This window comes from Acomys minous (assembly GCF_964271855.1).
Source record: "Acomys minous genome assembly, chromosome: 9".
Lineage (NCBI taxonomy): Eukaryota > Metazoa > Chordata > Mammalia > Rodentia > Muridae > Acomys > Acomys minous.
In genome coordinates, this window is record NC_140490.1 from 30,982,877 (window position 1) to 31,003,517 (window position 20,641).

The 20,641-nt window shown below is 48.5% G+C and overlaps 1 protein-coding gene across 2 annotated transcripts in view; it reads right to left on the reverse strand.

Moving 5' to 3' along the window:
- Positions 1-20,641, reverse strand: part of PTPRG (protein tyrosine phosphatase receptor type G) — a 685,241-nt gene that overhangs the window by 69,011 nt on the left and 595,589 nt on the right. For both annotated transcript variants that reach the window (XM_084795413.1, XM_084795412.1), the window contains exons 11-13: positions 17,314-17,363; positions 14,962-15,730; positions 3,974-4,106 (exon numbers count right to left, since the gene is read on the reverse strand). In XM_084795413.1, the coding sequence (XP_084651539.1) occupies positions 3,974-4,106; positions 14,962-15,730; positions 17,314-17,363 (952 nt within the window). The remainder of the gene's footprint in view (positions 1-3,973; positions 4,107-14,961; positions 15,731-17,313; positions 17,364-20,641) is intronic.

Genomic DNA, 20,641 nt, shown 5'->3' on the forward strand with positions numbered 1-20,641 from the left:
TGTGTCTGAGTCACCAAGCAGACCGCAATGTATGGGACAAACAAACTCCACAAGCACTGTATAAACAGCAGGCAGTGGCACAGACCATGTCTGTGTAATAACAGAAATGGCCTCATAATTTCATAAATAAGAGAATACTTCACTGAAGCTCCTTCTAAACTAGCTGCCTCTCTAAGTCTGGAAAGTCTCCTGAGGAACTACCCACTGCTAGCTTGCAGATTTTGTTTCTGAGGACCACAGCGGCGAGGCAAATTTTGGGCTCCAGAGTGAATCCCAGACATGATGGACATATTCTATTCTGTCCTTCCAGCCACCAGCCACTATAGAGGTGAACAGATGGCCAAAGTCAGACTTGAAGAACACCATTCTGGAAGCTCCCTAGGACTCTCAGATGACAAAGTCCCTCCCTTTCTTCTGGGATGGAGTGACTAAGTCTAACATAGGCCAGGGGCTCCCATGAAGAACAAACCATGCCAACCATGACCTTATGTCCTTGTTTATCTCCCAAGGCCAGTCATGCCTGATGCCCCTGGAACTTTCAGTGTGATGAGTCAATACTAGGTTTTCCCTTGGGCTTAAGGGAATTTGATTTGTGTGTCAAATACAATCAAGAGGTGTTCGGGTAACACTGTGTTTGCCCTGGCTCACGGCAGCAATTCAGCAAATCTCAGTTCCTTTTCTCTCGCCAGGTCAAAGGAAGGGAAGGATCTCCTGCTTATCACATAGATTTGTATAAAGCACAGGAGCTAGGTGCCACTCAGTCATCTGGAACAGTGCCTGGCACTTTCAGTGGACCAGTTAAACATGACTCCACTCTAAAACTGTACAACAGAAAACAGGCAGAGAGAGAGAGAGAGAGAGAGAGAGAGAGAGAGAGAGAGAGAGAGAGAGAGAGAGAGAGAGAGAGAAGGAGAGAGAGTTCAGAGACACTCGACCTCTCCACATTTTCATGAATGATTAGGGTGCAGCGTCAGCAGCTCCAGGTGAACATGCTCAGAATCTATCACACTGACTGCTGCCGCCGTGGGTGGGCACTGTGGTGCTGGGCGTGCCAACCTGAGGACATGACCCCAGAGACTTGGATGAGCCTGCGCTGGTGATGTCAAGTCCCAGTCAGTCATCTCAGCCACCCACTGCCTCTGCGCCTGAAAAGGCAGAGACAATAGCGTTGCTGCTCCAGCTTCAAAGCTACACCACCACCACGGGGACACAAAGTCTCTGTCGTACTTGCCAATTCTCTATGTGAGCTCCCTCGTTCCCTCGTGCTGCCTCCTTTCATGTTAATCACAGGGAAAAAAGTCGGACAGAAAAAGGGTCCTTGTCCCCTCTAGGCTCTTCTTTTGCCTTGCCAATGTACCCATCTTAATGGGAATTATGTTATTTTTCATTGCTGTCAGGGTGGTTTTTCTCCCCCTTTTACAGTCCTTTTTTTTTTTTTTTTTTTTTTTAAGATTTATTATTATGTATCCAGTGCTCTGTCTGCATGTACACCTGCAGGCCAGAAGAGGGCATCAGATCACATTATAGATGGTGTGAGCCACCATGTGGTTGCTGGGAATTGAACTCAGTGCTCTTAACCTCTGAGCCATCTCTCCAGCTCTACAGTCCTTTTGTATGTGTGTGTGTGCCGCCATTAACTGTCTGGTACAAAGCTCAAATGTAGACTCTACTGGACAAAGCCTAACACTCTGGGCATGTTAAACCAAGTTTCAGGGGGAAAGTAACAGTATTTTAGCAGGACTACTCATATATTTTCTGTTTGGACTTGAGTTTCTCAGTAACATAAACAGCTGTCATTTCAGCCTTAAGGGAAAGTGTGATTTGAACGGTAGGTGCCTCCTCTGAGCCACAGACACAGCTTTCTCTCCTTCTGAATGCCCTCCCTCACCATCTTCAATCTCTGCTTCGCACAGCAGGAAGTAATTCTAAACCTAGACCACACCACTCTTTTGTAGAAATCCCAGCTCACATTAGTGTCAATGGCAAGGTGGTGATGGCGCATACTTTTCATCCCAGCACCAGGAGGCAGAGGCAGGAGGATTTCTGAGTCGGAGGCCACCCTGACCTACAGGGTGAGTTCCAGGACAGCCAGAGCTACCCAGAGGAACCCTGCCTCAAGACAAATGAAACCAAAAAAGTCCAAAGGCTGCATAGGACCCAGTCCCTCCTGCCCTGGACTGTTTTTCTGTGATATGCTCTTGTACTCCAGTGCTCTATACTTACTTCCTGGTTTCCTCTGCGACATGCCAAGCATGCTCCTGCCTCAAGCACTTTTCACGTGCTGCCTCCTAAACTAGGAAGGGCTTAGGCTAGGATGGAGGCTCATACTTGGGTCTTTGTTCATATTTGAGTGCCCCACTGGGACGCTCATGGCTACTCTGAACACTCCGAGCCCCAGCTGTGATCTGCCTCTTTCCAGGTGCGGTTTTCTCCATTTCACACACGGAGCTCTCAGGAATACATTTTAGACCTTGCTTGCTTGTCTGCTGCCACTGAGGCACAGAGCGGAGCCCACTACATTCTCACGGCTGCTTTACTCGTCTCTGCAGGGTGCTGTGACCCAAGCTCAACAGAGCTGACGGGAAGAAGACAAGGAGGAACCTGTGGCCACTGGCGCCTTTGCTCCCTTTCTTACGGCCGTGAGCAAAGCCTTGAACAGCCACAGGCTGAAGGAGGATCATCCAGGCCCCGAGTTTGAGGCAGTCTCAGGGCAGGACAATGGGGTGGCAGGGGCATGAAGTCACTTCATCTCCATGAACCAACAGAGGCAAAGAAGCACTCTTGCCAGCCTTCTCCTTCCCCTCTCTCCACTCAGCCTGGACGCCAGCTCACGGGGTGCTGCGGCCCACTTTTGGGGTGAAGCTCTCCCAGGGAGTTAATACAATCGAGCTGACAATCAGAATTAACCATTACACTGGTTGTTCTCGTTCGCTGCCTGTGGCTGTGATGAACACCTTCCCCAAAGCAGCTTGGGGAGGAAAGGGTTTATTTGATTGACACATCCCTATTTGCAGGCCATCACTGAGGGGTATGGGGGCAAGAACTAAAGCCAGGCAAAGGTGGGAACCGGGAAAGAATGCTGCTTACTGGCTTGCTCCCTTGACTTTCTCAGCTACTCCTCTTATACCACCCAGGTCCACCTGCCAAGAGATAGCACCGCCCACAGTGGGCTGAGCACACCTACGTCAATCAGCAATTCTTAAAGATGCCCTTCAGGCATGCGCACAGGCAATTTCTCAACAGAGGCTCCTCCCTCCCAGGTGACTCTAAGTTTGTGTCAAGTTAACAGGAACTAGGGAGCACACTGCTAGCTCTTGTTAAATGATGGGGCGAACGCTTGGATGTCTGGGTGATGACAGCAGCCTGGCAGCCTGCCTTACTCAACTCAAGTGCCTGGGACTCTATAGCCGAAAACTCCAGAACATCCATACAGAGGCTATCAGCTGGCTCCTCTGGGGACACAGCGAGAACTCTCTAGAGGACAATGATAATGAAGGCTGACTACAAGCCAACACACTTCCTGCGTACTAAATGCCACATGATGTAGTAACTACATCACCCAATTTAATACTCACCAGGAAGCTATGAAATATTTTAGAGATAAAGGCTACTTAACACATGGTATGAATACTCCAAAGTAAAGGCATGCTCTGAGCGAGGCTGGAGGTGCCAGGGGAACCTGCCAGGACCATCTGTAGGTGTGGATGACTAAAATTCAAGACCGAAAAGGGATTTGAATCCAGCAAGTAGCACAGCTGGGATGTTGGCACGGATCTCCTGGATTCTCCAGTGAAGTTTACCCCTAAGTGCTGGGATCTAAGAGGCAGTTCTGGCCTGGGTCATCTTCCCGAGACAAAAATGTCTGCAGGTGAGAGAGACCCAAGGCTAGCAAATGCTCACTCCTTGGGTGTTCTGAACATAGAGGCTTAACTCCCCCGTGATCAGTACATGGCCGCCCACCCTGTTTACGCACCTCCAGTACACTAACACGGCAATGAGAAGGACGAGGCACACGAAGGTCAAGGCTGAGACCACAATCAAGGGGATGATCCACTCCATCCTCCCGGGAGAGGCGCGGCTGGTCATTCCAGAGGTGTTCTTCTCCGCTACAAGAGAAACATCAGTTAGTGAACAGATAATGAGTGAGTCCAGGATCGCGCACAGGATGCTTGAGTTCCACTCCATGGAGCAAGAAACCTGTTGTGCTAGTCCTGTGACATCCCGGGCTAGAGGGGCAGCCTGCTGTCCAAACCCAAATACTGCCTCTTGTGCACGTGGCGCCCTCTAGTGGTCAGATGGTGATTTACCAGTTTCTTTTTCTTTCTTTCTTTCTTTCTTTCTTTCTTTTTTTTTTTTCTTTTGGTTTCTCCAGAGAGGGTTTCTCTGTGTAGCCCTGGCTGTCCTGGACTCACTTTGTAGACCAGGCTAGCCTCAAACTCACATTAATCCACCTGCTTCTGCCTCCTGAGTGCTGGGATTAAAAGCATGCACCACCGCCCCCGCTGAGATTCAAGATATTTCTAAGGAAAGCTCTGCAGGAGACAGACTTCTGTTTTACTCCAAGGACGTTTTCAAGCCACAGAGAACTTTGGATGCATTTGGAAATACCACTCAGGGCCCAGGAAGGAAGAGAGAAGGGTCCCCTGAAGGCAGGGACCAGGACAGCTGGTTGGGACTCCAGCGGTCTCTGGTGTTGCCTACTCCTCACTCACTGCTCTGTCTTATTGGGATGAGCAGGTTCTGCTGTGGGAAACCCCCTGTCCCTAAAGGACACAGCCATGGCCAGTCATCCACCCAAATGAGGCTCCCTGCTCCACTGGCTAGAGTGGGCGTGCGACACAAGTTAGAACAGTGGTGGTCTTATCCCTCCTTTATCTAGGGCCCAATAAAAACAAAGATGCTAACGCCTCGTAGATGGGCTCTGCCTGTCATTGCCTGTCATTCAGAGCCCCAGAGGGGCTGCTTTGCCTTTCATGTCATCACCTCAATCTTTTCAAAAGCCCACACAACTGAGGACAGGGAAGCAACCTCTCTTGCTCCCTGCACACTCCTGCCCCTCTGAATGGCAGCTGCAGCCTCAGGGTTAATTGGACAAATCTGCCAACTGGTGGAGTTCTCCCAGGTCATCCACTACTTCTTACCCCAGCAGATCTTTCTTCTAGCATCTAGTATCTTCAGAGATCTCCAGATGGTTTAAGAGGACAGTGGAGTCTCTCTTGAACTCTGGGGCAGGTGTCTGGGAATGGCTAGGGCTGCAAGTGAGACACAGAGGCAGCCCAGGGCAGCCCAGATACAGAGGCTGTCAAAGAGGCAGGCAGTGACAAGGTTAACGCTAATCTCTGCAGGAAGACCCTGGACACGACAGGGCTGCTGCACAGCTAAGGATCTCACCTGCTTGGCAAAAATGAGGCTAGCACACTGCTATGCCAGAAATGTCCCTTGGCAGCACAGACTAAATGACCAGGCTGCATTTCCAAGGGAGAAAGGTGGCCCAAGCAAGCAATTAATAATGGGCCTTGGGAGCAGATATTTAAAGAAGCAAGCTTCTTGGCCATGGGATGCGCTCCTATGTGATGCAGTGCATTTTGCTGGGTTTCCTCTGGTGTGTTTAGTTTTAGGCCCAGGCTCCGGAGAGAGGGGGAGCCCAAAATTTCTCCCTGGATCACTCAAGAAAAGACAGGCAGGCAATGAATGCCACTGACCAAAGCTCCTGGTGGTACTTCGATGCTCATGGAAAGCCTTCTTGATAGATCCATTTGCCAGACACACTTCCAGAGAGCAGGGATGTGTGTGAGGATGGGGGTGGGGAGGGTGGCTCCTCCTCAGCTGGGAGCACCCTCTGCCTAGATGATAAGTTAGGGAGAAAGGCAGGCCTTGGATGAACTAATTTGGATGTAACTAATGTGGTGCAAGGGGAGGAGGTGTGTGGAGGGGGGGGGGCGGGGAATATCCAAGGCTGGCACTCACACTGCCCAGGGAAGGAAAGTTTGGGGCAGGATCTGAAGGGTGAAGATAAGTTTGCCAGGTCCACTGTGTTCTAAACAGAGGCCATGCTATTGTTGGAACATGAGCACATGGGTCTGCCTACCTGCCTGCCACAGTCTGCCTGTAAAACACCGGAGCCTCAGAGCGGGCCTCCAGGGGAGACCCACCGCATTCTTTCTTCTTCAGGAAGACAGTTGTGCAGTTGTTGACTCAGTCTGTGGCCCCAGTGGAGGAATGAGCTGCTAGGACATACCGAGAACACACAGCACCCCACCCAGGCTGGCACCAGATCCCCAAGACCTTCCCCATGACTTTGAAGACAAGGATGCACCAGGAGTTCCCCAGTATCTGTGGGCATCTGCCTCAGGTCCCCCAGTGGCTGTCTGAGGACTCAGTACCAGCCTAGATATGCTGTGTGTTTCCTATACATGAAGTTTATGATAAAAGTTCACCTTTTTTAGAGTAAGATATTATTACTAACAGTCAAATGGGACAATTAGAACTTCCTGGAATAAAAGCATGCAGTTGTCATCTTTTTCTCCCATAGTAAGTGTTGTTTTTAACATCAGAACCGTGACAATGGGCAGTGTGCCTGACAGCAAGGTCCTGGACCTCAGTTCAGGTAGACCTGGCTATGAACTGACAGGTTCATGTGTAGCTTTGAGCAAAAAAACTGGTAGCCCCAGCCACTGGACTTTCCTCTACTAAAGGCCGGCAGGTAATGACATCCTCTATTGGAGGTACAAGGATTTCAAAGATGACCCATGTGAGCTGACATTGTTACGTCTGGATAACTCACTAGCTACATGCAAATGAAACCATAGGGTCCCTTGTTCTAAACTCACTGAAGACTTTCCAGAGGGAGCCGAGTAACACGACTGAAGCAGGAGTGGGGCCATTCCGAGCCCAGAGCCTGTGCATGTCCACCTTGCACGCTTGCAAAGCTGCTTTGGACCAAGGGCACAAGTGGCTGCAGCCAGCAATCCTGCCTCACACAGAGGAGGGTCCCAGGTTCAAGGGATGTACTTGCTGGAGAACCACCTTCCAAATGAAACTGAGCCACTGGCTAACATGCTCTGGGCATCTGAAGAAGGGAGGCAGGGAAAGCAAAGCGACCCCGCTTCTTCCCGGAATTCGTTTCCTTGCATCCAGCAGCAACTGAGTACAGTGCCTTCATTCTGTTTTTTTTTTTTTTTTTTTTAATTCAAAAAAAGAAAAGAAAAACAGTTTTCAGTGGCATATGTCATCACTGAATTAATGCTGCTTGCCTTTTACTGGCTTGGCTCTCATCCCAGTAGAAGCAAATAAAAACGAGTACAATGTACTATAAATGCTACAGGCACAGAGACATCAGACGGACCCAGCTGAAGTACTTTCTGCCTCTTGGAAGGGCTCAACTCCAGCCACAGGTCAGGAACTCTGGTGCTGTCACAACTAAGACCAGATCAGTCCCCTGGATGGGGGAAAGGGTTCCTTTCTTTTTCAGAGAGTAACACAAGTGACACCCTTATTAAAAACCACCCACTGTGAATAAAGGTGGGGGCCTCTCTCCCTCTCTCTCTCTCTCTCTCTCTCTCTCTCTCTGTGTGTGTGTATGTGTGTGAGTGTGAGCACATAACATAAAAACTTACCATTTTAAACATTTCTAAGCATACAGTAAATATACAAGTAGGGTTTGGTATGTTTACATGTATTAACACTGTTGGGAAGCACGTCTCCCCAACATTTTGGTCTTACAAAGATGTAACTGTACGTATTGAGCATGTCCTTCCATGCCGTTCTTCCAGTTCCTGTTCCATAGAGGAGCTGGTAGGTCTAGAACTTGCATAGGAATCACATAGGATCTGTATTAGTTGCTGCCTTATTTCACTTAACGTAATGTCCTGAAAGCCGTATCCAGGGTATGTGCATGGCAAGGCTTCCTTCTGCTCCCTCCCACTCCCCATCCCCGCCCCAGAAATCCCTTTCCAAGCCTCCATAATGGTACATTTGTTCCTTCCTTCCTTCCTTCACGGATGGGCCTTCCAGTAGCTTCTACATCTTGGCTCTGGTGTGAACAGTGTAGCTATGAACTCACAGTGTGCAGATGCCTCAAGCTCCTACTGGGAACTCTTTGGGATGCACACCCAGATGTGCAATTACTGAGTCCTTATGGTGTTTTTATTTCCATCTCTCCCAACAACTGTCCCATGTTATTGTCTCTGTAACAATATAAAACCAATCCCGATTTCTCCACATATTTACTGACATATTATATCATCATCATCATAATCTTTAAAATACTGTGGTATGGTAACCTCTTTTCTTTATCTTCCTGGAGCCCTGAGGTTGCCTTCATTATTGCTGCAGTGAACCAATTGCTCACGGTTGTGAACCACAATGCCCTGAAGCTAGTTGCAGGCAGAAGCCATTGTACATCAAACATCCTGCCCGCCCCACCTCACCTCAATTCCATCCGCCTTCTTAGGGTTTGGTTTTTCACATTAGTCTCAGTCTTTCTCTCTCCCTCCTTCCCATTCCCTTCTGTCTCTCTCTCCCCCCTCCCTCATCCCCTCCCGTTTCGCTCTCTCTCTCTCTCCCTCCCATTCTGCCATAACAAGGCCTGGCTCTGTGTTTCCAATGACATGTGTGAAGTACACTAGGGTACCATTTGTCTCCACTTGTGCCCATGCCCAGAGTGCTCAGGAACCACACTCCACCCCCACCCCACAAACGCCTGTTTTATCAGACTGTGACAATCAAAGGATGCTCTGTTACCTCTGGCAGAGCTTGGAATGTTGAGGATGCTTAGCCATTTCAAATATAATTCAAAGCCTCACCAATACAGCTAGTCCCACCCCACCAGACTGGGACCAGGACTGTTGAGCCACCATTGTGGCTTAGAGCCACACTACGTACACAGTAGCCAAGACATGGAAGCAAGTGGACCGCCCATCAGGGACAGCAGGAAGGACACCGGAACCACCATGTGGTCCTAAAATTGGTTGGAAGACAAAAGTCCACCCCTCCCCCACCCCATCCTGACTCCATCCTCCTTCTCAGGGTTTGTTTTTTTTTCACAGAAAGAGTTGCACAAACTTTCCAAGATCAAAGATCGCATGTAGTGTGTAAGGAGAAACAACTGAGGGGTCAGATAGTTTTTTAGGGGAAACTAAACCACGTTTGGCAGCCAGAACATTGCTTTAGGCTTAACCAGAGCTGGGATGTACCATGCTATGCAGGGAAATGGCAAAGAAATGTGCAGGGCCCAGCTCCCACAGGGAAATAGCCTGAGGTAGTTGTGGTTGAACATTACTCGTGGCATCTCTACAAGCATCTTGTGTCATGTATTTTAAATGAAGTGTACTACATCGGTCCTAACCTTCGAAGAGTTCACTATCGTATTCCTGGCTTCTTCTTTAACCAGGACAAGTTGCTCTGATACTAAGATTTCAAAAATATTATATTTGTGTGTTTGCATGTGCGCATGCGCGTGTGTGTAATGTATCTGTCAGCATGAAGGTCAGAGGGCAACTTGTGAGAGATGGTTTTCCCCTTCTACCATGTGTCCTGCCAGAGGACATTAAGCTGTCTGTCTTGATGGCAGGCACCTTTAGTGGCTGAGCCATTTTTACGGGTTTTTGCCTTAAAAAAAAAATCAATGACTCTCCTCTAGTCTCCCCGCCCCCCCACCCACCCAGGTAATCTTCCTTCAAAAGAAACTCAGTAAGAATGCTTCAGGCAGGTCTGCCGGCCCTGGCATGGTTGACACTTGGGGCCAGATATCCCTCGCTGTAGGGCTGTGTGTGCTGTTCCCCTGCAGCCTCCTCTGAGTCTTTCCTAATAGAAGAAGGATTCCACTCCCTGCCAGCACAACCCAGTTTCCACGGCCCTGCAGGGAGGGCAGAACACCTGCCTGAGAACTTCTGTTCGAGCTGGCGGCTTCCGAAGAACGCACATTGTGATGCTCATGTCCTATTTCATCTGCCATCACCTCCCGCTGCTTGCTCTGGGCTCACTCCGGGAGCCAGAACCCACAGGAGGCCCAGAAGCACCATGAAGACTACGCCTTGCACCTTGGACTAACACAGCCTGCCTTGGGCCTGGTCGCACCACACGCTGTGACCTGGACATGCTCCTTAACACCACCTAACTACCAAACTGTGCCGGTAACTGTGACAGCAAAGTCCTCAAGGGAGTTCTTTAGGGTGAGTGGCATAGGAAAGTGGTCCCAACACAGGCAGTGTTCACAAGGAGCAAATGTGAACCCAGGATGTTGATATTTCAATAACTGACTTTTTAAAAAGTTGGGTCCCTTGGCGCTTGAGGTTCTTCACACTTCCTCACAGGAGTGGGGTGTTTAGATCTCAGTGCCCCCCCCCCGACACACACACTGTGGCTCAGCTCAGAAACCACCTATGTCCCCTTCTGTATACACATCTCATGGGTCATATAACACCAAGCCACAGATATATGCGTCTTGCAGTGTGTCACCAGCCCTTGACCTTCAAGCACCTAGCTCAGGGCAGACCTGAAGAGACAGTAGCAGGTTCTAAGCAGGGTGTGACTTGAAAACAGCCTTTCCCTCCCCTAAGGAGACAAACATAGACAAGCCTTGCCCTAACTGACGAGCTTGCAGGTGACGTGCACTCTGAATTACTTCTGCTAGGGCACGCTGTTCCTCCACATTACCCAGTAACTCCATCAGCTGGCTTCTAATCTGCCTCCACGTCACAGGCCGTGGCTCCTAAGGAAGACTCATTTCCATGTAGTGCTTATCCAGAAGCTGCCTGGGTGCTAAAGCAAGCTAGGGAAAGGTTTAGTGGGGGACAAACACACCTCCAGACCCCAGCACCACAGCCAGTAGAGTGACCGATGACCTCAGTTGCCACCCCAGGGGTGGCGGTCCTACTTGGCCCAGGAACATAATGTAGTTTGGCATATGCCAAAGCAAATCGTTTTTAAGATTAAAAAACTGGGGCACCCTGCACAGAAACTAGGATTTCTGGTTCACAAGGAGTTTGCAGTGATAACGGTGAGTGCGGAGATGGCCACACTGAGGAAAGGTAGGCGCTCTGGAGTTCTCTGTGGTCCTCGGCTCTCCTTGCAGTACCTGCCTCCTTCCCTCTCGCTAAGTGCCTCGACTGATTTCTGCAAGTTTGAGTTTACTACCACTTCCACGGGATTTCTTTCTCTCTCCCTAGGAAACAGTACAAAGGTACCCTTGTGGCACGTACAACCACGTCACCATCATAGAAGGACTCTAAGCAAGGCCTTTGTGTAACACATTTTGCTCACTTTAGGTATTGTTGATATTTCAGGCTGAAGACTGATTCTATGACTTTTTTTTTACTTTATCTGAAGAAACTATAACTGTGGAATAAACAAATGTATAGCTAAAGTCTCTAAGATCAGTCTCTAACATAAAAATTGTGGTTATTGCACTTGAAACAAAACCAAACCAAAGCTGCAAGGGCCAGATGGAGGACGTGGTGGGATGGAGAAGGAATGAAATTTTGGGGTCTAGGTACTGATGAGGCTTTGCTGCCCTACCCCCCAGTTATTTGAATTTTTTTATTAAACAACAGACATACATATTCCTGTATTTTATACTAGAGGCCAGAAAATGACATATTGTGGGCCGAATCAGGCTCACCGCCTGTTTTATAAATGGAACTGGCACAGTCACAGCCTCTCAGTGGCATACTGTCCACGGCTGCTTTGTAAGGCTGAGGAGTGTGGCCTGTGAAAACTACTTAGGACTTAGTCTCTCCCCAGAGTTTGCGACTCGTGATTGTAATGAAGAATCACTTTTAAATTCAAATTGCCAGAAATTCAGAACTATCTCTGTGGCTTTAGGGGAGAAGTGGCCCTTCCTGCTCTGACTACAGAGATCGTAGGGCAGATGAATGGTCCTGAGGTGGATGGCGCTCATGTCTCCCAAGCTGGCCTTCAACTTACTGTGCAGTAAATGATGACCTTGATTTTTGGATCTTGTTGTCTCGACTCCTGAGTGCTGGGTTATGGGTATGTGCCACCATGCCTGTATGGTGTACACAGTGCTGGGGGTGGAGACTGTGGCTTTTGGTATGGTAAACCGTTATCCCGTCAGTTTAGCTACATTACCAAAACTTTGTTAGGTCATTGTAACTCCAGGTAGTCAGGGAGCCTGCTCTTTAATGTTCATTCAGATTGCAAAATAGACCTTCCGGTGCCTCTTCAAAGTTCCCATTGCTACGTGGCATTTGCTGCTGGCGGTCCCTCCTTAGCACTAATAAGACAAGCCACTTTATCAGTGCTGTCATCTGCACAGACTGAGGGCAGTCATCACTGGCGCTCTACAGATGGGTCACTGGACAGAAACTGGCTTGAGGGTCAGGTGAATGGGGGGGCGGGCGGTGCGGGGGAGGCAGTGGACCTACTGAGTCCAAAAGCTGCTGTCGCCAAACTCTAAATGTTCCCTGATGCCGGAGGGATGGAAGCTGGACTTGGGAGTCCCAAGGTTTTCTCTCTTTCTCCTTTCCCTGGAATCTGGGGTCCACCTCCCATCTCCTCTTACCGGAATCAGTCACAGAGCCCACACTTACAGCCTCTCAAGCTATGAACATTCCCAGTCTAAGCACACACAGCAGACACTGTTTTCAGAAGCTTGGAGAAAGAAATAGTTCTGAGACGCAGGCTGAGTCCACTCAGTCAACTCCATCCTTTGTCTTAAAGGGGAAACACACTGGCCCAAGCCGCATGGCCACTACCCACACCACTATGCACAGGTAAGTGTTCTTGATGAAAAGTTAAGGGTCCAAGCGACTCCTCTTGCTAGTATCTACCTCCCTGGTTTGCCATTAACCCTCAGCCTAGTTATGCTCCCTTCACAATCTTGGCTTCCTCAGTGTCCAACTCCACCCTTATCACTGCTCCCCCTTTTCTGTGGTCCAGGTCCACGGAGAGCTTCTCACCCCATCCAAACTCATTCTTAGTTTAGGATCACTCACCCTGCCAGTCCAGCAGCCTAGAATGTTCTTCCATGCATCTGTGAGTAGCTAACTCCCCACATTGGTCTCTGTGCAAATGCTATTTAAGGCCATGTGCTTGTTTTCTGGGATATCCTAAGCCTTCCCCATGAGCATGGACCCCTGGGAGAACAGAAGCCTCCATCAACAACAGCTCTTCCTAATGCCTAGCCGAGAGCCTGGTCCCCAGCGGGAAGGAGTGCCTCATTTCTTTATTATACTGAAGTGCAAGAAATTCAACGTTTACACAGCATTTTCTCAGAGGGCATGTCTGGCTCACACCAGAGCAGTTTCATCAATGGTCTCATGTTTCCCTCATCTATGCCAGGCTGCCATGCCTTTCTGCCAAACTGCCCCATACCCAAGGACAGCCATGGGAGACCCCTACTTAGAAAAAAATTAGTTCATAGCAGCTTTAAGGGAAAGTAATTCAAAACATGAAAATGTATTCTAAGTTGTATCTCAACATACGAGATCTCAGCTTTAGATGAATTTTAATGTTTACAAGTGCAAAAGCAAATAAATATTTACCAGTTGCCTTTTTTTTTTCTTCACTCATAACTCCACAACAGCTTCAATGAAAAAAACATTGTTGCTAAACGTCTTGCAGTCTGGCAACACGAAGGATTTCTTATTAAGAAAAGCCCTCACAACAGTAGCAGCCCCTCATGCCACAGCCCCGTCAGGATGGCTCATTGAGATCTGAGCCTGTGACTGAGGGAAAACATGGCTACTGAGCATCACAGTAAGTGGAGGATGAACTAGCCACACCTGCTTCCCCAGCTAGGAATGGAGGAGTTCTTGTGGCTGGAGATGGTTTGAGGACATCCAGCCTTGCCCATGGATAACGAGGACCAGAACTCCCCTAACTGGACATGTTGCCTTTTCTCACTTAAGGTGGGTCTCTATCCTCCCCACAACTGTCAGCCATAACATCCTCATTGGAGTTCCATGACTCATTCAACAATCAAACACCCCAGTTGAGCTGGGTGTGGTGGTGCATGCCTTTAATCCCAGAGCTCGGGAGGCACAGGCAGACGGATCGCTGTGAGTTCGAGGCCAGCCTGGTCTACAAAGTAAGTCCAGGACAGCCAAGGCTAATACAGATAAACCCTGTCTCGAACTGCCTCCCCCCCCAAAACAAACAAACAAACAAAAAAACCCACCCCGGTTGGGTAGTTTCCTAACCTACCAAAAAATTTTTTTTCCAAAGTCCCTGCTACCTAACTCCTTGGAATATGCACAGGCCATTTTCTGTCAGTCATCTTTCTGTCAACCCCACCATTCCAGGATGCAGGCAAGGGGCTCCCCTGACTGGTTATCCAGCCCCATGCCTAGCACAACAACGGCTACCTAGAAATGGCTGTGTTTGTGTTTAATGAGTGCTAAAGAAATAAAAACTGTGTGTGTGTGTGTGTGTGTGGCGGGGTGGGGGCTCAAGCTTGTGTACCATGTGCACATGTATGTGAAGAAGACCTGAGGACAACTTTGTATGTAGTTGTTCAAGAGCCATCCATCTTAGCTTCTGGAGACAGGGTCTCTTGCTGAATGAAACTCACAAAGTAAGATAAGCCATCTGGCCAATGAGCCCCAGGATCTGCCTGACTGCCAGTGCATGTAACCTGCTTGCCTTAAAAAAAAAAAAAGGTTTGGGGTTCAAACTGCATGCTTTTGAGGCAAGCAATTTACTTTCCTTCAGGTATGCTCCCTTCCCCCCAACCCAGGGGTACAACCAGAGTGGGCAAACCTCTTAGAACCAGTGCCCACTTTCTCCATTGAGATCTTCTGAAGCAAAGACAGAGAAGAAAGACTTGTTCCAGCGAGGAAATGCATCTCACGATGAAGCAGGAAGACGTGACTGCAGGCACAGACATACCAGGGACACACAGAACCCCAGGCCTTACTCCTCTACTCCCCAACTTTCAGAACTAGGTCTGGCCTGTTCACAGCACCCCCAGACCTTCCAATGTGGACCAGCACCACTTACCTGGGTTAACAGTGATGAATTTGCTATCCTCAGAAAATCGGTCCCCTCGGGACATAGGCTTTTTAGATGGCATTTCGGGCCTCCTGGGATCACTCCCTGAATAGTGTTCCTCTGTGGCTGTTGGGGGCACTTGGGTGGCTGCATCCTCACTGGGATCCAAGCCTGGGCCAACATGGCCAGGCTGGTCTGTTGCAGGGGCAGAGTGGTCCTGCCTGCGCCCAGGTATAGTCTCATGTCCTCCCTCCTCTGCAGTCCTGTGGGGGGAAGAAGGGGTGGGGGCAGGTGCAGTCCGGTTCCTCTCTGCGGCTGTCCCGGTCCCCTCGCTCTTCTCTTTCTTCTCAGAATCCTTCTCCTCCTCCTCATGTTCCCGTTCACCATCCTCACTCTCACTTTTCTCCTCCTTCTCCCCTTCCTCTGCACCCTCGCCGTCCTTGGTAGGTGCAGAGTCACCATCTGGCGCAGAGGAAGCCAAGGCCTCTGTAGTGGCAAGGACCGGCCTGCCGGCCTGCTTGCTGGCTGCCGCCGCAGTAGGAAGGCGCGTGGGCCACACAGTACTGGGGAAGGAGGAGATGCCACCACCACCGAAGCCCAGGCCTGCCAACAGTGTGCTAGTAACCACAGAGGCCACAGTAGCTTGGCTACCACTGGAGGAAGGACCCATCCCAGTCGCCATGGAGACAAATGAGAAGGGGATGCCGGAGGATGTCCAAGTAGAAGAGCCGGAGCTGATGGGGGCCATGTCTGCTGAAGAGGCAGGAGAAGCCGTCGGCTGGAAGAGCCACCCAGGGTGTGGAGAAAGGGAGCAAAAGAGAATGGTAGAGCAATATCAGTAACCAAGAATCAAGGTGACCCAGTCTTCTCTCTGTGGGTTTTCATAAGCTAAAGTGTGAAGAGCTGACCATGGCTGGTCCAAGGTAAACATATCTTATTCCAGTGGCTGTACAGCTACTTTGAATTTAAACATCAACTAGTGTGTCAAAATCAGCTTTTCACTGATGTGGTTCAGGGTTGGGCTAGATAGAAGCACTAAAAGTGCTTTTTCAAAGACAAGCAATGGGTAAGTCATAAGATGAACAGATCAGCCCACTATTGGAGGGTTTGGCAATGCGGGGGGGTGGGGGGGGTGGGGGTGGGTGGGTGGGTGGGTGTGGTGAGAAACAGATGTCAATGCTTCAAGTCAATTTCTGCTGGTGAACTGCCTAGCTCTGAGATGTGGAAAACCAGAAGATGGAGGTTACTCCACTCTCACACAGCGAGGCAGTCAACAGAGCCAGGCTGGCAGTGGGCAGCATCAGAGGCAGTAGCCACACCTAAGACGTAAGCGCCTGCCTGTCTCTGCAGCTTCAGGTTAAAGGCAGCCCAGAGCCTTTCCGAGTTTCTGCCCTTCTCCACAGGACAACGTCTGCCTTTGCAGACTGCAGCATTCAGGGCAACAGCCTCTGTGCCAGGGCTTGCCAGGCTGCCCTCTCTATGGGTGAGGAAATGGAGGCACGGAGATGACAGGGAGCTTATTAAATGTGCAGGGCTGCCTGTGGGCAAATCTCAGCTCATCCTTTCTTCACAGCACGCCGGAGCAGAGTGATGGGGCTGTTTGTGGAAGACATCATCTACCCAAACCAGCAAGTGTCCTGGGAGAGACACTTAGAAGCAGGTGTGGAGAACCCACAATTGTATCTTCTCACTTATGCAAGTATAAAACCATAATCAGAACAAATCACATTTTGGGACATTGTCCAGTTTCACAGGGAAAGCCCTGCAGTGAAGGATAGCCACGTGTTCTGAAGCTCACTACTGAACATCAACAGAAAAGCCCTACAGCCCAGCTTTGAGTTGACTCCTTGCCCTGCTCTGTGTGATGAGGGGCCCCTTACTTTAACTCACCAAGCCTCAGTTTCTTTGCCTGTCAAATGGGAGGGAGTAAGGGCACTATCACCCTGAGCTATTTGGAGATTCAAGCAGAATAACCCATGTCTGAAAGCTGGGATGTGCTTAGTGGGTTTCAGGCTACAATTATCCCCACAACAGGTAACCTTTTGGTAGTAGCTATGGGTGACAACCTCTGGATTTTAGCATAAGGTGAGTGAACGGTTCTGGACGTTTTAACTCCTGAATCATTTGATTCCAGGTATAATACATAATTACAGATCTGAAAGATTCCTATTTTGACAAAATTATACATCAGGAGCCACTAATATTGCTGCATAACACACTAAATTATATAGCAAAATGTCTATGTCTCTGAACTGCTCTGTGGACAGTTCAACAACATTATACTGACACCGTGTGGTAAGAGCTTTAACTGCATCCAAGTTAACACCTGTGATGGAGCATCATCCACTGTTTTTCACTTACCACTCCTGTTTTCACAATCCTGGTCCCTTGGAATATTCGGGTAGTATTAGCTGAGAAACAAAGAAGTTATAATGTAAACAACACATAGTATTCAGATGTGCTTTCAATAAAACCCCACTATGGACACATGAAACCACACCTAATTTTCATATCACAAAATATTCCTTTGTAAACTGGGCGTGGTGGCACACATCTTTAATCCCAGAACTCTGGAGGCCGAGGCAGGAGGATCACTGTGAGTTTAAGGCCAGCCTGGTCTACAGAGTGAGTCTAGGACAGCCAAGGCTACAGAGAGAAACACTGTCTCGAAAACAAACAAACAAACAAAAATATTCCTTTGTACACTTTCCAACCCCTTCACCATATTCTGAGTCACGCTGACATGTTCCAATGATCAGGGATCTAGCCAACTGTTTGCGAACAATTAGTTTAAAATTGTAATTGTTATAGTTTTGTTTTGCTGAGACAGAACTTTAACAATAGTATGATGTCCAGGATTCAAGTGGTCAGTCGATTTATTTTTACATCTAATACCTATGTAGGCAGCACTCACATTAAGATGCACTTTCAAGTGCTGTTTGGTTTCTGAGTTTCATGTTTGTTTGTTTTTTAAACTTATTTAAATGGGGTTGTATCCGTCCACTATTTTTCCTCTACTAGCCCCTTTGGGCACCATTTCTTATCTTTTCAGTGATTCTCCTTCATATTCTTCTTCAACTTACGACGGTTTACCATTTTCTAAATTTTTATTACATGCATGCATGTATTTATTAGAAGGCTGGGGGTGGTGTGGGGAGGTGGGGTGGATGGGGTTGTGAAGACCTGAGGACAACTTTGTGGAGGGTTCTCTCACTTCAACACTGGGTCCTGAGACCTGACCCCAGCTCCTCAGGTCTGGCTGTAGGCGCCTTTATAAACTGTCCCTGTCGCAAACAATTTGTTTAAAAACTGTAATTATGACAGCTCTGTTTAACTGAGGCAGAACTTCAACGATAGTTGAAGCGCCATCTTTCTGGCCAGCCCTATAGTTTATCTTAAATGAACTCTTTCGCTGTTTCTTGTACTGTCATGTACTCTGTTACGTCTTGCGTCTGATAGTCTCTAGCATACGCTTTACATAGTCACATGGGTTTTTATCTTCAGTGCACATCACCCTGTCTGGCGTTCACTTCTTGTAGCTCTGCTCTCCCAGGTGGTATTCTTAAGCAATGTGACTTCGGCATCTACCAAGTCGTATGAAGAGGCAAAGAATATAAAGTTTACCATGTTAGCCACTGTTAGTGTCTGCCCCAGTAATCCTTCAGTCTGTTCGCTTTGCCATGGAGCTGGCCTCCCACCATCTCTCTTCAGAATGTCCTCTTCTTGGGAAATGAAGCCCTGGGTACACATACCCACCAACGCATTCCTTCCATGATCCCTGGGAACCAGGGTGGGGTTCCTACTTCCGTGTGTGAGTACTCTTGATACTGCATGCAGATGTAATCATGCACATTTGTATTTCTGTGACTGGAGCGTCTCACTTAGCATAATGTCCTTAAAGGTCACCCCTGTAATACAGGCATGGGCCAGAATTTCTTTATTTTTTTAAATGCTCCCTAATATTCTCTTGTGTGCCTCTATCACATTTGTTTAGTCATTCATCTGCGGAGGGACACCGGCTCCTGAATAATGCTAGACACCATAACTTATAAAAAAAAATATAGCAACCCTTTTTGTGCTTGATAAAGCAAGGGCATTCTAAAAGCTAAAGACCCGTCTCCTAGACACATAGCATCAGAACTTTACAAAAAATGCCCGTTAACATGGTGAGTAACACAACTGCTATGCTGCTCAACCCTCAGCAATCACAGCAGCTCCAGGACCATAGAAAGTTGTCACAAGCATATAAGACTATAACTGATTCCCACTGACATATTTTAGTTCTTTCTGGCCATCCTGAGGGACGATCTGCCTAGGGAGTTTTATGCTCAGAGAGAAGACTCCAGAAGCCCTGTCCTATGACTGGCTGCCAAGCACTGTGCAGTGGCTGGCACAGCTGCCTATCAGGCCTGCTCTCAAGGTGTAAGACTTGGTGCAGTGAGTGACGTGTACTCTGGGGTGGTCCACTGCTGTCGATGAGCCAGAGGGCCTCGGAGTAAGAACACAGGGCTCCGTTCAGTAGCTGAGAATGATCTCAAATTCCCTGCACTCGGAGCATAATTTCCCTGTTTGTAAAGCCAAGCCAACCCAAACCATGTGCTCCCAACAACAAAATAAGCAAGCAAACCAAACCCTTACACGATTGGCTCTCACTTATGATGTTAGCGTCAAACAGCCAAAGCAGAGACTCTGTAACTAGGAGCCATGCTATGTCTCTTGCTGTTAGAACTGCTAATACACATATCATGGGGGCTAAGTATATTTATTAGTCTCTTATGCACTTGTTGTATGTGCCTGTGTGTACCAGTGCATGTTTCAGCATGTGAGTGTGTGTCCTGGGTATGTGCTTTGAGGTCAGAGTTCAACTTTCTGGAGTAAATTTTCTCCTTCCACCATGTGGGCCCTTGACGATCAAACTCAGGTCTAGGGGTGTGGGGACAAGGTGTCTTTACCAGCAGGGTACCTCACCAGCCCAACGCTTTGGTACATGACACAGATCATAAATATTCTTATAAACACTATATATACTACATGCAGCACGTGGGTTGCCGAGCTCCCAAATCTGATGTATACTTATTTCTTAAAAAACAGTTACTATGGAGAAAACATCCCTGGAATTCTCAAGGTTCTAGTTTTCTTTCTTAAAACTTGAGTCTGAGTGGGTGGTGAATTTTACACTTTGCTCTTTCTTGTTCCTAAGCAGTAAGAAAAGGCCGGGTAGAAAAGGGCAGTGGGCAAACCTTGACAAGCATGCAAGTTGGCACAGGGCTTCCATGGGTGTTGTGGGAAAACTCCCTGAGCCATGATGGGGGGGGGGGGCTGTGACCAAAGGACCCGTTCCTTTATAAACACACGAGGACAAATGTAGTATACACAAGGAGTCAACTCAACTCCTGTCCAGAGACCGTGCAGGGGAACACCAGGGGACACTTTCAACAAGACACCTTGACTAGACATTTAAAATGCTCCCTCACTTGAATTTCTAGCTGATGGGGCCTTTTTAGAATTGCATTATATTATAAACCTTTACTTTTTTCAGAGTCCATGCAGAGGCCAGGCCACGCAGGGCTATTAATCAAAAGAGGCAACACTGCAGCTCCCGGCTCCGGGCCCAGGCCTAACCATGGTTTATGGGTCTGAAGTTCCCACGCCTGGCCGCAGCAGGTTCCTAGTGTCATCTACCCTCTCT